Source organism: Staurois parvus, unplaced genomic scaffold (genome assembly GCF_062004578.1).
Source record: "Staurois parvus isolate SC_StPar_1 unplaced genomic scaffold, SC_StPar_1.0 ptg000019l, whole genome shotgun sequence".
Lineage (NCBI taxonomy): Eukaryota > Metazoa > Chordata > Amphibia > Anura > Ranidae > Staurois > Staurois parvus.
This window is the reverse complement of record NW_028317815.1, coordinates 20,855,993-20,873,653: the sequence shown is the minus strand read 5'-3', so window position 1 is coordinate 20,873,653 and position 17,661 is coordinate 20,855,993. Positions and strand designations below refer to the sequence as shown.

The 17,661-nt window shown below is 39.1% G+C and overlaps 1 protein-coding gene across 2 annotated transcripts in view; it reads right to left on the bottom strand.

The window, feature by feature from the left end:
• CCDC146 (coiled-coil domain containing 146) overlaps positions 1-17,661 on the bottom strand; it is a 142,371-nt gene that overhangs the window by 16,029 nt on the left and 108,681 nt on the right. For both annotated transcript variants that reach the window (XM_089685670.1, XM_089685676.1), the window contains exons 12-15: positions 13,301-13,389; positions 8,723-8,887; positions 3,590-3,814; positions 1,419-1,647 (exon numbers count right to left, since the gene is read on the bottom strand). In XM_089685670.1, coding sequence (XP_089541796.1) covers positions 1,419-1,647; positions 3,590-3,814; positions 8,723-8,887; positions 13,301-13,389 — 708 coding nt within the window. The remainder of the gene's footprint in view (positions 1-1,418; positions 1,648-3,589; positions 3,815-8,722; positions 8,888-13,300; positions 13,390-17,661) is intronic.

Here is a 17,661-nt window from a genome sequence, read left to right as displayed (position 1 = left end):
TGTTAAGACCATGGAACAGGAAATCTTTAAACTGGGACAACTGTTTCCCTGACAATTTTACTATAGTATAGACAACTTTAAAATACTGACCAAAGAGCCTAAACGACCTTAAATGAATGGTCCTCAAACTCTTCAAACAAAGGACCAGTTAATTGTCCTTCAGATTTTAGATCGTCCAGACTGTGGCTAATATGAGTAGTAACTGCCCTGATGTTAGTGGGAGTTAAAAATGCCCGGGGTTGGTGGTTAGTGATACTAAAAATGACTGTCGTTGGTATCAGTGGAAGAAATAGTACCCCATCATTTGTGTCAAAGGGAGGAATAATGACCCATTGTTGTTTTCATTTCAAGAAATAGTGTCTCAATGGCCAAAGGTAAGTACAGGGTTGATGTTTGGAGACCACTGGCTTAAACTGTACATAAAAGCTCATTTTCTTTGCGGTCTGTGCCCCTACTGTGGAGATTCATGATTTTTTCTGTTTGTTTTTTTACAGTGGTGGATATTGTCATCAAGACAGAAAGTGAGTGAAAATCCAACATTTTTGGGATGTCACCAGAGCAAAAGGCGAAGGTAAATCATCCAATGGGGATAATTTGTTTCGGTGACAACTATCTATGTATAAGGGATGGGTATTTCCCTTGCTTTTGTGAAATTTACTATAATTTCCTGGTGTGGCTTCAGGACAGGAAATGAAGGAGACTCTTCCCAATGGGATACAGACAGCCAAAATAACATGATAGGGGTTTTAACCCTTTATTACTCTATTCTCTTGTCAAACTGGCCTTTTTAAGACCACATGCGGCCCTCTCATTCTTTCTTTGCAGCCCTTAGTGGTTTAAGGATAAAAAAGTGTGCACCCAGCCTTCTTGAATTGTTAGGGTCCATTTACACCTTGATGACCTGGTACATTGCATTAGCACATGTTGTGTTAAGAAAGACCTTTAAACTAAATTGACCGGCATAGCACCAAAATGTCCAAAAATCATAATACACCATTTTATGCAACACAGCACACCAAAATGCATGACAGTGTTTTGCTGTGCATTATGGTGCACTGCAATACATGTGTGTTCCTGTAGAACATTGGATGCTATTAAACGTATTGGCACCATAATGCACTGATGCATGTAATGGTGTGCTGAGGTAATGCATGTATTACAAAACCATGTGAATGGGCCTTAAGCCCTGTCAGTTTGTCCCACTGTTGAGTATGACATATCTGCTCTACCCTGACACTAGCCTAACCTAACTCTCTTCCCACTCAAAAACAAAACACAAGTGTGTGGTAAGGTAGCCAACAAGAAAAAAAATCAGCTTTCAAGTGACCTCTAGCTGCCTTACCCCATAGCAGTTCTCATATTTGTGCTTTACTTCTGTCAATACGTTTGAGGAATGTCTAAATACTGGTCCCACTGACCTGGATCTGGAGGATCACTAGATCGGATTCCAGGTTCCTCTTATTTGGTAGCTCTTTCTTGACTTGTTCAATCTGTCTCTTCTTTTCTGCAGCCTTCATCTTAAGGAAACGGATCTTTTCATCTTGTTCCATCAAACTAACATCTCCATTCCGAAGTACTGTTTCTTGAGCATTTATCTTCTCATAGAAGATGCAGACCTCTTCCTCCCGCTCAATTAACTGCACCCCCCTGACAGGTAAAATCAAAGAAATCTCTTTACAGCGGGATATACCTTGGGCCTCATGAATCACAGTAAAGCATTAGGAACTGGTGTGCTTGCCTTAAAAAAGAAATCCAAGCAAATTTTTTATTTTCCCATGCAGTGGGGCTGTGCCCTCACTCATTTTTTCCCAATTTTTTTTACATTTGTTGAATTGCCTAAATTGTATATAGGGAGATTGGGTGCCCATCTGTTGTTTAGAGTTGTTACTGCCGGTAGAACTAGAGTTTTTTTTTTTTTTTTCACTAATTGACATGTTGCTAACAATCATCTTTAAGGACGCATTTGTATTGTGTTTTTAATTGTGCCATTTTATTCAGAGGTAGTTTCCCACCTTCCTTCCACCATGGAAGTTAGGAACACTGCACTGAATATTGAAATATAAAATTTTGCTAATTTTGATCAATCACAGTTTTAATTATGTTTTTTCTGTTGTAAATCTGAAGTTTAATTTTATTGCATTCAATTGTAGTTAATTCCTGTAATCGTGTATATGAAATGCAAATTACCAGTAAATTTAGTTTTGTATGAAAAATATATATAAATATTCTTGTATATAAATAACTTCTTTATTGATCAAATTTGGAGTTGTTATTGTAAGAAATCACATTTTTGTTATTTTGCCATAACAGCTGGAGGCACTGTGTCATAATAATTACTGTAATATTAATATGAATAAAAATGGACGGTGTCTGACTTCCGTATATTATTACCACTACACAAAATTGAAATCAAAAGTACAACAACCTATCAATTTAATGATTTCCCAAAACAGTTCAATGCAAGGCATGCCATGAATAAACTAGCTTGTGCTCTGGTCTGAACTGTCAAGCCATCAAAATGACTGGTGTCATAACTGATCACATGGGCAACACCATGGCAACTGCAGATCAAACCGAGACTAAGAAGGCAGCTTCCTTGGCTGTAAAGGACACAAGGGTTTAGTTCCCCTTTTTAATGAAAGCAGTTAACATACCTGTACATCGCTGGACGCAGGCATCACTTCACTATCGTTAGCCACTCGCAAATGCACACGTCTGTCCTGCATGCACACAAAGAGCGCTCATCCCACACATGTGAGGTATCACCACGAATGTCAGATCATGGGCAGTAATTCTAGCACCAGACCTCCTCTGTAAATCTCAAGTAGTAGCCTGTAAAGGCTTTTAAATATTTGCCTATGAATAGTAAAATGATGTCATTTGTCACCGTTGCACGGGCGTGCAAAGTTTTAAAGCGTGGTGTGTTTGGTATCTATTTACTCAGTGGAACATCATCTTTTATATTTGAGTTATATTTGTGTTTTTTTGCGTTAAAGTTTAAAACCGTGTATTTTTTCACAAAAAATTGTGTTTGAAAAACTGCTGAGCAAATACCGTATGACATAAAAAAAAATTATATAATGTTTAGGGGTTCTAAGTAATTTTCTAGCAAAAGATACTGATTGTTACATGTGAAAAAAAGGTGCCAGAAAAGGCATGGATTAGAGGTGGTTAAAAAACTAAAAAAAAACCACTGTATATTCTCTAACAGATTGAAAATCCCTCTCACCCTTTAATGGTGGGTCATTTCAAAACCAAACTTGTAAAATATAATTATCCTTTTTGAACCATCTTTGTAAATAAGCAGTACAGACAATATAGACTGAGTTTATTGAAATACAGATGTATTTGCCATACGGATTGCTATTTTCAGCCATGTAACTTATTTTCAGCTCTCCGTTGTCACGGCTAAAAACAATGGTCTTCATGTACAAAAACAATCATTAAAGCTCAGTGAATTTAGCCTTTTTAAGAAACTATATTGATCAATATTGATCAGAAGCCCTGTTTGAACTACTACCACTTTTTTTTTGTAGTAATATATAATGAAATGCAGAATAAAATGTGTTCTAAAGGGCACCATAGTCACCTCTCATTCCTGTTCTGCACTGCTGTTTCATACTTTTTGCGAAGACGAACCATATCCTCCTCTGCTTGGTTAATCATATTTGTAAGTCTGCCAATCTCCATTTTCTTTTGTTCTCTGATTTCTTTCATTTCTTGAAGAATAACAGTAATTCTGCTCTTATCCTTCCGAAGACTGTCTCGGATCATATGGTTATTGGTCTGCTTCAACATAGCTTTTTGAAGTTGTCTGTGTCACAAAATTAAAATATTTACCTTTAATGTCTTTATTACATTTAATATTAATAATAATAGAAACAAATCTATCGCATGACTTCAGAAAATGACCATCTGACATTGGAGCCAATGCTATAATGCAAGACTGAGACTATACAGAAGCTTACACTTCAGTTGTGTAGCATTTGTATATGCCTTAATAAGATTATTATTTAATTGACATTTACTAAATATTCTTTGTTAATATTTATTATTGGCCTGAAAAAAGGGGCAAGAAAAGGCCACTCTGCACAGTTGCTAATTATACTCTATAGTCTACATATTATATCTTCACTTTCTTAAAAAATACAGTAGCAACAATAAAGGTCCATTTTGATAAAACAGGTCTAAATTTTATATCTTCATGACTATAGTTTGTAAATCTGCAGTATGGTCAGCCATGACCAGTCCCACATATTAAGTAAATTAAAGTGCAGCGCTAAGTATTAGCAGTAAATGTAAGAAGTATAAATGAATACTAAAATGTCCCATAAATAATATAAACGCATGAATAAATAGTTCGTAAAATATATAAGATGATCCACTTGAAGTAGCAATGTACCAAGGCAAGTTGTCACAGGAACAAATGATAAAAGTGCGCACTCACCGGACGTGCATAGATATTGCGCATGTAATCAGTATCCACCCAGATCACTTAGGAAGGCGGAGTAGGTGAGCTTCCATCTAAAGGTAGGTGATCTTGTCTTGGTGGTGTGTAATAAAAACTGCTAGGTCCAGAGGTCCCCTTAAGGTTGGATGGGTGCACAGACTGGATACAGGACTCCCTCTCTGTGGTGGTAGTGGATTGCAATGGGATGTCCTGGAAATTAATTAGCTCCAATGGGAGCCAAAAAAGGTGCCCATAGTGTAGTATTGTATGAAGACTTTATTCAAAGGATGCAGTAGTAAAAACAGGGTAGTAAATACTCCATAAATCACTGTAATAATGAAGAGTAATACTAACCCCTTATTAAAGATGGCTGCCGGGCCTCCTAATGGCTCCAGGCAGCTTGTGACGTCACGCTCTGTTGGCTCCTCCTTAGGCCTTTCGTGCAGAGCACATCATCAGAAGGGAGGCCAACAGTAGCATGACAGACCTCCATTGTATTTATAGCTTAATGCGGGGATCGCGCGTGTGCATATCAGAGCCGCCATTTTGTTGTGGTCCGCGAAGTGCGCATGCGCGGCTCCGCGGGCACCATTTTGCCATGGATGAAATTCAATGAGCAATTCCCTATTACAGGGAAATACAAGCACTGCTCCTGTCACCAGTCTGCAGATATGCAGGACGTCAGTGTTAGAGGAACAGCATCTCCAGCACTGCATATTATTATTACTGCATAATACAGTGCTGGAGATGCTGTTCCTCTAACACTGATGTCCTGCATATCTGCAGACTGGTGACAGGAGCAGTGCTTGTATTTCCCTGTAATAGGGAATTGCTCATTGAATTTCATCCATGGCAAAATGGCGCCCTCGGAGCCACGCATGTGCACTTTGTGGACCACAACAAAATGGCGGCGCCAATATGCACACGCGCGATCGCCGCATTAAGCTATAAATACAATGGAGGTCTGTCATGCTACTGTTGGCCTCCCCTCTGATGATGTGCTCTGCACGAAAGGCCTAAGGAGGAGCCAACAGAGCGTGACGTCACAAGCTGCCTGGAGCCACGAGGAGGCCCGGCAGCCATCTTTAACAAGGGGTTAGTATTACTCTAAATTATTACAGTGATATTATGGAGTATTTAATACCCTGTTTTTACTACTGCATCCTTTGAATAAAGTCTTCATACAATACTACACTATGGCACCTTTTTTTGGCTCCCATTGGAGCTAATTAATTTCCAGGACATCACATTGCAATCCACTACCACCAGAAGGAGGGAGCCCTGTATTCAGTCTGTGCACCCATCCAACCTTAAGGGGACCTCTGGACCTAGCAGTTTTTATTACACACCACCAAGACAAGATTACCTACCTTTTTAGATGGAAGCTCACCTACTCCGCCTTCCTAAGTGATCTGGGTGGATACTGATTACATGCCCAACAGCTATGCGCATATGGTGAGTGTGCACTTTTATCATTTGTTCCTGTGACAACTTGCCTTGGCATACTGTTACTTCAAGTGGATCATCTTATATATTTTACGAACTATTTATTCATGCGTTTATATTATTTATGGGACATTTTAGTATTCATTTATACGTCTTACATTTACTGCTAATACTTAGCGCTGCACTTTAATTTACTTATTATCTTATGAGGTTTGCTGTGATTACCTTGAGTGCATAGGCTGCTGATTTTAGAGCGCTCACTTTCCTTATATTTTCAGTCCCACATATTAACATCCTTACTGGGATATTTGTTATCTGCATATTATAATATTATGATGTCTTTAGTTATAGTAAACCCTTGAGGGCTGTCATTCTGAGTCTCTCATGTGGCCCTAGTGAGTCACTCTTCTAGAACAAACAAAAGGCCAGTAAAGTCTGAAAAATTTCAACTCACAACATGCATGCTTGTTCCAGGTCAGTGACTCACTAGTTTAGGTAGAAACCGTAAGACAGCCCCAGAGTCTGCACCTTAGATACAAATCAACAATGTAAAAGTGTAAGCTCGGAATTTATTGCAAAACACGTCACCTTTTTGGTGTTCCTGTCATACCTGTGGTGTCATTTTAATGCTTCAAGTAAGATACCAAAGAGTGCAGCAATATTCTGGATTTCTGCATGTTACTGAATGTTGCAGATTAGTTGTGCAGCACCCTGGGTTCCAGTTCATGAGAGTCAGTCGCTTGCCTGGAGTGGCATCATTTTGGCTGTAAGTGTATAATGGTAGAACATAAAGTACCAATTTCTACTGAGCAGTGCTGAATGATCTCTGAACCAAATTTAAATTTCAACGCTGCTCGAAAGAAATCAATATTTAATATTCTACCATTATACACTTGTATATTTTAGGGTTTGACAAGGGCAGCAGCATAAGGGTTTCACGCTTAACAAATCCAAGCACCTTTTGGAGTGGGTGAAATATAATTTGTGTTGAACAAGTCAACAAAAGCAGCAGGACTGGCTGCAATGCAAGATTCGCTCATCCACACATCCACATGGATGGAGGAATCTGTGAGAGCTTTTTCATTCAGCCTTCAGATTGCGTGCAAATAAAATATATATGTATGGTCAGCTTTAGCATCTCTTCGTTATAATGGCACTATACAAATAATGCCTTCACCTTTCCTTCCTTTTAACAGCACTGTCCAAATAATACAACTGCTTTTCCTCGCAATAACAGCAATGTTCAAATAATGCCTCCACCTACTCTCCCCTTAACAGCAATATTCTAATAACCACTAGAAACTGTGGGCCCCTGGATACAATGCATAGGGAGGAGTCAAAGTGATGTCATCATGCATGGAGGAGGAGGTAGAATGCACATTTGGAGACACCTATGCTCAGTGCTATGATCAGAGGCAGGGTTACAGGGATATACAATCTTAGTGCCCAAGCCAAGGTGCACTGTACAATGTGAGTGGTTTTAACTATATTTTTATAAATTAATATGTGATACAAAGCACTGTGTAATATATGTGAGGAACAAAATGGTAATCTCTCTAAGGAGTCAATAAGTGGACTCTAACACCTATTGTAAACAAGAGTGCATTAAGACCTTCTTACTTTTAAGATGTCCAACCAAGAAGCTATGCACAATATCTTGGTGTTTTAAGCACAAAGGTATCTGAGCAATGGGATCATACAAAATGTATCACAGAAGGTTGGAGGCACTGAAGATGGATTCATGTGCATTGGTGGTTTATTATACACTGTGGCACAATTTATACTGACTGTGTGTTATAGTGGACTATAACAGTGTGGCAAAAGGAACACTACAGCACTTTAAGCTTAAGCATTCACTTAGTTTATTCAGAGAATTAAATTGCTTATTGTTGTAATTATTTATCCTGGGTTTGATGATTGTTTATTTAGAAATGTAGAATTTTGTTTTAATGCCATATATTATGTAAATAATGTCCCACTAATGCCTTTGCCTGTCCTCCCTATAGTAGCAACATCCACATACTGCCTCCACCGTTCTTTTTTTATAAACTGTACAATCCAAATGTCCCTGCACCTCCTCCTTATAGCAGTACTGTCCACATAATGCACCAGATCCTTCTCCCTTTTGTAGCATTGTCCAGATAAGAAGTACATAGGCCCCTTAGGATTATGTCGCCTTCTGACAATGCTGTTCTGCTGATGATTTTGCTTTAGTACTTTGAGTCCATTTGCCTGAAACATCAGAGCATCCTCGGTGCCATAATCAACTTTATCAATGTTTCATGGAAATACATATAAAACTGTTGAAGAGTTTCAGAAGGTCAGGCATTAATCATGGCGGTACGCCCAAGGATTCAATGGATCCTCGATATGATATGCAAGAGTCTTGCTGTCTGTGTGATGGATGAAGTTACTTTACTATACACTCTGGACAGTGGACTACTGATCCGACATTCTGCTGTAATATGCTGCTTTGTTATAGCTGACAATTGTGCACAGCCAGGGAACCAGTATTTTCAGAAAAGGGCCAGAAATTACTCCAAATTCTTTTTGTGACATGTATGTTTTAAATTGCAGGGACAGTATGAAGCCCTGCTGATCTATATTTGTGGAACTAAATTGTTTGCAAACAAAGTTGGAGAAAAGGGATGAGGACAGAATTTGAATAAGGCAGATAGAGGTTTAATTTCATTCTATTTCAGTAGAGTTTATAGAAATTCAGTGCATGTTTTCCCTACATTAATAAAGCTTCCGATACATGGCTTCTTTCTGCCTGTCTCAACACCATCTCAATCAGTACGCTTTATTTTATAATTCCACAGAGACCTTTCTTTGCTGGAGACATTGGTTCTCAGAATTTCCACCTCATTTCCATAGATCTTTGATTTCTCTCGCAGTTCTGCTGCCCGTTGAGTCGCTGTCTGAATAAGACTGACACACTTATTCCTTTCATTGCGTATAATATCGTACATCTTTGCAAACTCCTTCAATCTGTAAGTCAGAAATTTATGGAATCAGATAAATATATGCAAGATACTTCAGCACAGATTGTTGTTATTATTTATTATAGATTATTGCACCTAAAGAAAACTGGAGTTGTGATAAGACCAAGTGTAAATTGTGATAAAATCAAGTAGAGTTCCCTGAAGTTGTATCACAGCTTCTGTTCTATTCAGAACTTATCAGTAGCCCCCATCAGGTTCTGGAGTGCTATTATATTTTATTAATTTAAATAACATTTATCCATCAATTCACCTAAAATATCAATTTTCCTTTTTAAAACAAATTATTTCAGTTAGTCTGAGATTTGAGGGACCTTTAGTAGAAATAAATCAATAGAAGTAGGTATTTGTTACTAAGCCAAGGCCTCTAGAGTACTAGATTGCACTAGCCGAAGTATTATCAGGGTGCTTTAAAGCTGAATTCAATGCAACACCTATCTACTCTTAAACTGTTTAAGAGTAGATAGGTTGTGCCTGAAATTCCACTTTATTGTGCCTATATTTTGACTTGCCTGGTTCCTTCCACCCTTCCCTCGTCAATGCGCTAATGACATTTTTAGATAAAACCTTACTATTTACATTAATCAAATCAACAAAAAAAGTGTGCTGCAGTTGCAATTTGATATACATGAATAAATGTGATCATGATAGAAAAGCTAATTAATAAATAAAAATTCATAATATAATATAATTCATAATATGCAATCAGTGCAAAGATTAAGGTGCAAAATATTCAATTAATGATTTATACAAATAAAACTTCATAATGTGCAATTTCATTTAATAATCTGTGCAAGGGTTAAAAAAAAAAAAGAGAGATTATTGAATTGCATTTCTGTCCTTTACTCATATATATACACACACCAAACATGATGAGGCGAAAAGAAGTTTAACGGACTCCCGCCCGCCATATAAACAAATGACAGGTGCAAGGCGATTCTCTCATTCTAGGAGGACGTCATATGATGTGCTCCCACTCTAACCGTGCGTGCAGTGGTGCACTTGTAAGCCGTGTACCGGGGTGGGCTCCCCAGGATACAGTTAAGTCACGAACGAGGAAAGCAACCCCAACACCAGTTTTTGCCACAACAGAATTTTCACTTAGATGTGGCAAATAAACACAACCACAAATGCTGGAAATATACAATAAATTTACATACACCCAGCCCAAAAGCTGAGACCCTTGTGCTGCACAGCACGGCGCCTTCTGATGGATGAAGGTAGAAAGTGAAGTAATTTACCTACTGGTGGGCACAACTAAGCTGCCACACCTTACCTGTTATTACCCTAAAAGAGCAGGAATCATGGGTGTATGGTATGGGCTAGCCTGCGGTGCAGCACAACAGCTTACAATCTTACACAAATCTACAGTATTCCCTCCCCCATAACTGGTCCTGTAGCACGTGCCTGAGTATTCCAGTCTGGCTTGAGTTTGTAGGGTTTTATCAGCTCTCCAATGTGAAATGTCACTTTAAGTTGTGGAGTCCTTCCAATGATCAGTAACAACACTTGTGGCCTGACACAAACAGAGACCCTAACTAACTAACTATAGGCCTGGACTCAGTCTCAAGGCGCCAACACTGAAATGAGGTGCGTGCACGATCTTACCGACCTGGGTCTGCTTTGCATCCGCTGGTGACTCTGAACAGAACAAATGTCTCTCCAACAAGCATGCGGTCTCGCCGTCTATGTTGCTTAGTTCCTCTGCTCTCATCAGCATTCCTGGCAGCAATCTCATCAGCTTCCTGGCAGCAATCTCATCAGCTTCACTTAGCTGCAGCTCTGGTTACGGAGGGACGCTTTCACACCTGGATGTCATCAGATTCTCAGCTCACAGGGTCCCTTATTCACCATGCTCCAAAACATGGCTTCACTCTCTCCTTCCTGTTCTCTCCAACTCTGTGTGCCAAACCCCACCTCTTCATGAATATACAAATATCTATGCAGTCTGAGGCTGTGTTAGAAAAACAGTGACATCTTGTGGCTAAACCACAGAATGTCAGTCAAAGCATTAATTTACTTCCACACAAACAGTGTTCAAACAATGAGAGCTGTTTCCCCATCTCAAACACTGAGTTCCTGGGACACAGCGGATCAGCGGAAAGAGCAGATGACTTTGGCTCTGTCATGTGATCAGTTGTGTCTAATCACAGCTGATTGCATGTAAATAAGGAAATGCTGGATATCGGCATTTCTCTCCTCACAAGCTGTCACGCTGACAGCTTGTGAGGAGAGCCGGTAATTGGTATTCCTCAGAGGAGACATCTACACTGATCATCAGGGCACTGATGATCAGTGTAGCTCATCAGTGCCACCTGTCAGTAAACAACAATGCCACATATCAGTGCAGTCCACTACACATCAATGCCACATATCAGTGCCCATCTGAGCTGCCTCTCAGTGCCAGTCAGTGCCACCTATCAGTGACGGTCAGTGATGTCTGTGAATTCCCACCAGTGATGCCTGTCAATGCCCATCAGTGCCACCTACCAGTGCCTCCTCATCAGTGCCCATCACTGCAGCCTCATTAGCGTACATCAGTGAAGGAGAAAAATTACTCATTTACAAAACGTTATAACAGAAACTAAGAAAAAAACTTCTTTTTTTCAAAATTTTCAGTTTTCGGTTTATCAAAAAAATAAAAAACCCAGTGGTGATTAAATACCACCAAAAGAAAGCTCTATCTGTCTAAAAAAAAAAATGATAAAAATGTATTATGGGTACAGTGTTGCATGACCGCGCAACTGTCATTCAAAGTGCGACAGCGCTGAAAGCTGAAAAGCTGAAAATTGGCCTGGGTAGGAAGGGGGTGAAAGTGTCCGGTAGGCAAGTGGTTAATAGAATAAAATAAAACTTATAAATAGTCCAAAGTCACTGAAAAGTTCCCAAAAATAGATAGCTTCTGGGTGAAGTAAACACAAACTTAGTGCAACAGGAAGAGAAGGTGCTACAGGACCAGTCCACCAAAAGGTTAAATAGGCTTCGTACCATGACATTAGATCCCGCAAAGACATCATATAGCGCCTTTATGTGCCGCAGCACCAAATACTCTGGCCATGGAAATCCATCTTTTAAATCTTGGATGAATGCGCTCAGCAAAGAAGAGTTAAAACATAGAAGGGACAACTATAGTGTAGTAAGATCAAAAACCTCTTCTTTTTATTAAGAAATAACACTTGCAGTGTATGTAGAGACAGCCGCCTAATAGAGAGTGTGCACTGCCGGATCTTCCACCAGCATGTGCAGTGATGTCACGTGTTCAACCCCGTCCAATGTGTTTCTCTGTAACAAGCACTTCAGGGGATTTGCACTGATCAGAATGTTTTGAGAGTGGGGGGGGGGACACAGTAGGAGGGATTCCCGCATCCCTATTGAATGTATGGATTGAATGTATGGAATTGGGTCAGTTTTTTTTTTTTTTTTTTGCTGGCTGGACAAAAAAATCTGGCCCATGTATGGCAGGCTTTAGGCTTGAGTTCAGCTGTAATTACATGAAATATTATATTCTTATCTCATCTGTGTTGTATTATGTGCGGCCTTTACTTTTCTGCTAGCTATTTTATTAATGCGGTGGTAGAGCCTTCATTCGGATATTACATTAGGCCAAAAGGAAATTAACTACACCTGATAAGCTTCCATAAATGAACAACTTTTGTTGTCCGTTTCTATGTTCTATTGGTGAACCAATCCATCTTGGGAACAAAAAAAGAGTTCATTTTTGTTTTCAGGTAGCAAGAAATCAGAATGTAAAAAATTGGTCAGTTTTCTACTGCACTTTGATGGTTGTAATGGGCTAATTCTTCTACTTTTATACATGATACAATGGGGTTAGTTTACTTAATGCAAATAAGCTGTTCACTTTGCAAAGGGATTTCTCTTGGCTTAGTAATTATGGTGAAAATTCACTTTGCTAAGAAAACCCAATCATGTGCAAGGAAAAAAAAAGTCTTTTTATTATTTATCACAGGCTATATAGTGCTGTCAATTTACATGGTGCTTTACATATTTATTACACATTCACATCAGTCCCTGTCCTCAAGTAGCTTACAATCCAAGTGCCCTTACTCACATTCATACATACTAGGGCCAATTTTAGACAAGAACCAATTAATCAACCAGCATGTCTTTGGAGTGTGGAAGGAAACTGGAACACCCCCGGAGGAAACCCAAAAAAGGCACAGGGTGAACATGCATACTCTGTGCAGGTATTGTCCTTGTTGGAACTCAAACCAACAACCCTAGTGCTGCTAGGCTTAAGAGCTAACTTCTTGGCCACTATGCTTGCAGATTATTGAAAGATAGAATTCCTTTGCAAAGTGAACAGCCTATTTGCCTTTAGTAAATCAATCTCTTTAAGTTATGTTGTAGGAAAGCTGGCAATGGAGATTTTGGACCATATTACCTTGTCTGAACTTCTTGGTTTTTCTTCTTGTGCTCTCCAATAAGCAGATCCCGCCCTTTAATGTCTTGCACAACTTGTCGATATCTTTGCTGTTATATACAGGTATAGTGGTTTGTTAATGAGAACATTGCAATTCTGACTGTTAAACATACATTGCCACTGAATAAAACAAACCCTAAATCTTTGAACCAGTGTCATGCAACCTGAGCTCATTGTTGTAAATATATTTTGTGTAACAACACACATGTGCATGGTAGTTATTGGGGCTATTGGAACCACCAAATTATTTATGGCCCTCAGATCTTGTACAAACCTGTAAGAGCCATCCGGCTTCCTAACAGTAGCCAATCAGCTTCTCACCTCTGCTTGTTCAGTTAAGCTTTGAACAAAACAACTGGAAGCTGATTGGTCTCTATGCATCGATGCACCAGATTATGCACTCTCCAATTTGAGTAAATCAACCCTATAATGTTTATGACCACACATGTGACCTAGTTCTTAATAACTGAAGCTATTAATGACAACTCTTTACACAAAATGTAATGCTTCTTAAGTGGAACTACACATCATCTGAACAAACCAAAAATGCTATTTAATTAATTGTTATTATTCAAAGCAAACTCAACCATCCAATTATGTTCCCATGCTTTATTTTGCTGAGACATTCTTTTGAAACACACCCCTGGTATTGAGTAGGGGCAGATGACTAATGTAGCATTTACTTCCTGGAATCCATCTGCCCTTAGCTCAGGCATTGGCTGAGCTGAGAACCCTCCCTCCCCTCATTAGGGCTCCTGTGATGTATGACATCATTTGCCTAGGCATGGAAGCTAGGAAGTAACCAAAGAAATGTAGTAAAAGAGTTTAAAATATGTACAGTGGATATAAAAAGTCGACATACCCCCGTTAAAATGTCAGGTTTCTGTGATGTAAAAAAATTAGACAAAAATAAATAATTTCAAAACTTTTTCCACCTTTTTAATGTGACCTATAAACTGTACAACTCAGTTGAAAAACAAACTGAAATCTTTTAGGGGAGGGAAGTAACCATAAAAAACTAAAATATTTTGGTTGCATAAGTGTGCACACCTTCTTATAAATGGGGATGTAGCTGTGTTAAGAATTAAGCAATCACATTCAAAATCATGTTAAATAGAAGTCAGAACACACCTGCCATGATTTAAAGTGCCTCTGATGAACCCCAAATAAAGTTCAGCTGTTCCAGTAGGTCTTTCCTGACATTTTCTTAGTTGCATCCTACAGCAAAAGCCTTCAGAGGGATCTCATTGTTAAAAGGTATCAGTCAGGAGAAGGGTACAAAAGAATTTCCAAGGCATTAGATATACCATGGAACACAGTGAAGACAGTCATCATCAAGTGGAGAAAATCTGGTTCAACAGTGACATTACCAAGAACTGGACATCCCTCCAAAATTGATGAAAAGACGAGAAGAAAACTGGTCTGGGAGGCTGCCAAGAGGCCTACAGAAACATTAAAGGAGCTGCAGGAATATCTGGCTGTGTAGTACATGTGACAACAATCTCCCGTATTCTTCATATGTCTGGGCTATGGGGTAGAGTGGCAAGATGGAGGCCTTTTCTTACAAAGAAAAAAATCCAAGCCTGGCTAAATTTTGCAAAAACACATCTGAAGTCTCCCAAAAGCATGTGAAAAATGTGTTCTGGTCTGATGAAACCAAGGTTGAACTTTTTGGCCATAATTCCAAAAGATATATGTTTGGCGCAAAAACAACACTGCACATCACCAAAAGAACACCATACCCACAGTAAAGAATGGTGGCAGAATCATGCTTTGGGGCTGTTTTTCTTCATCTGGAACTGGGGCCTTAGTCAAGGTAGAGGGAATTATAAACAGTTCCAAATACCAGTCAATATTGGCACAAAACCTTCAGGCTTCTGCTAGAAAGCTGAACATGAAGAGGAACTTCATCTTTCAGTATGACAACGACCCAAAGCATACATCCAAATCAACAAAGGAATGGCTTCACCAGAAGAAGAGTAAAGTTTTGGAATAGCCCAGCCAGAGCCCAGACCTGAATCTAATCGAAAATTTGTGGAGTGGTCTGAAGAGGGCTGTGCACAGGAGATGCCCTCACAATCTGACAGATTTGGAGTGTTTTTGCAAGGAAGAGTGGTGAAATATTGCCAAGTCAAGATGTGCCATGCTGATCGACTCATACCCAAAAAGACTGAGTGCTTAATAAAATCACCAAAATATTAGTTTAAGGGTGTGCACACTTATGCAACCATATTATTTTAATTTTTACTTCCCTCCACCTAAAAGATTTCAGTTTGTTGTTCAACTGAGTTGTACAGTTTATAAGTTACATTAAAGGTGGAAAAAATTCTGAAGTTATTCCTTTGTCTTATTTTTTTACCTGACATTTTAACAGGGGTGTGTAGACTTTCTATATCCACTGTAAATATGATATACTTTCCTTTCTATTTACTAATGCTAGCAGTATAAGGATTAAAAATAGTCAATATTAATTGAGAGAGTGAAGTTCCACTTTAATATTGTGGGCACAGGTATATTGTATTTCCTAAACCAAGGCAAACATTGTAATCTGTTTTTAATATTTAAAAACTTAAGCAGCTCTGACCTTAGACATATTAAAAATGTTTTTGCATAGATGTGAGTTCTTCTTTAATTTGATCTGTCAGTATCACAATGGGCTGAAACAATTTCCACCATTAGAATGTCAGCATTACAATGCCTCCACATGTCTTTAGAAGTCTAGAATACTCACATTCTTCCAGGTCACTATGGGCTCTTATATTCAAAATTTCAGCATCTACTGGTATTGTAGTGACTTGCCCTGCCCCCTTCAACACCATCCTATTGAGCCATCACTTTACTAGACAGCCTTACTGGCCAGTAGGAAGTTGTGAGAGGTGTGAACAGACAAGTCAATTCGCAACACTACCAGGAAATTTGGACATTTCAGTACTGAAGGTTTTGGGGCACACAGGTTCTCCAGAAGACATCTAAATGTTTGTGTAGGCATAACTAGGTGCCTTTGTTTTAGTGTGGTTGCCTGTTTACAATGCCTTGGAAAAGTATTCATACCTTTTGAAATTTTCCACATTTTGTCATGTTACAACCAAAAACGTAAATGTATTTTATTGGAATTTTATGTGATAAACCAACACAAAGTGGCACATAATTGTGAAGTGGAAGGAAAATGATTAATGGTTTTCAAAATTTTTACAAATATCGAGTGTGGCGTGCATTTGTATTCAGCCCCCTTTACTCTGATACCTCTAACTAAAATCTAGTGGCACCAATTGCCTTCAGAAGTTACCTAATTAGTAAATAAAGTCCACCTGTGTGTAATTTAATCTCAGTATAAATACAGCTGTTCTGTGAAGCCCTCAGAGGTTTGTTAGAGAACATTAGTGAACAAACAGCATCATGAAAGCCAAGGAACACACCAGACAGGTCAGGGATAAAGTTGTGAAGAAGTTTAAAGCAGGGTTAGGTTATAAAAATATTCAAAACTTTAAACATCTCATAGAGCACTGTTCAATCCATCATTTGAAAATGGAAAGCATATGGCACAACTGAAAACCTACCAAGACATGGCTATCTACCTAAACTTACAGGCCGGGCAAGGAAAGCATTAATCAGAGAAGCAGCCAAGAGGCCCATGCTAACTGTAGAGGAGCTGCAGAGATCCACAGCTCAGGCGGGAGAATCTCGCAACAGGACAACTATTAGTTGAAAGGAAGCCATAAGAAGTCCCGTTTGCAGTTTGAGAAGCCATGTGTGGGACACATCACACATGTGGAAGAAGGTGCTCTGGTCAGATGAGACCAAAATTGATTTTTTTGGCCTAAAAAGCAAAACGCTATGTGTAGCGGAAAACTAACACTGCACATCACCCTGAACACAGCATCCCCACCGTGAAACATGGTGGTGGCAGCATCATGTTGTGGGGATGATTTTCTTCAGCAGGGACAGGGAAGCTGGTCAGAATTGATGGGAAGATAGATGGAGCCAAATACAGGGCAATCTTAGAAGAAAACCTGTTAGTCTGCAAAAGATTTGAGATTGGGGCGGAGGTTCACCTTCCAGCAGGACAACAATCCTAAACATACAGCCAGAACTACAATGGAATGGTTTAGGTAAAAGCCTATTCATGTGTTAGAATGGCCCAGTCAAAGTCTAGACCTAAATCTAATTCAGAATCTGTGGCAAGACTTGAAAACTGCTGTTCACAGATGCTCTCCATCCAATCTGACAGAGCTTGAGCTATTTTGAATAGAAGAATGGGCAGGAATTTCACTCTCTAGATGTGCAAAGCTGATAGAGACATCCCCAAAAAGACCTGCAGTTGT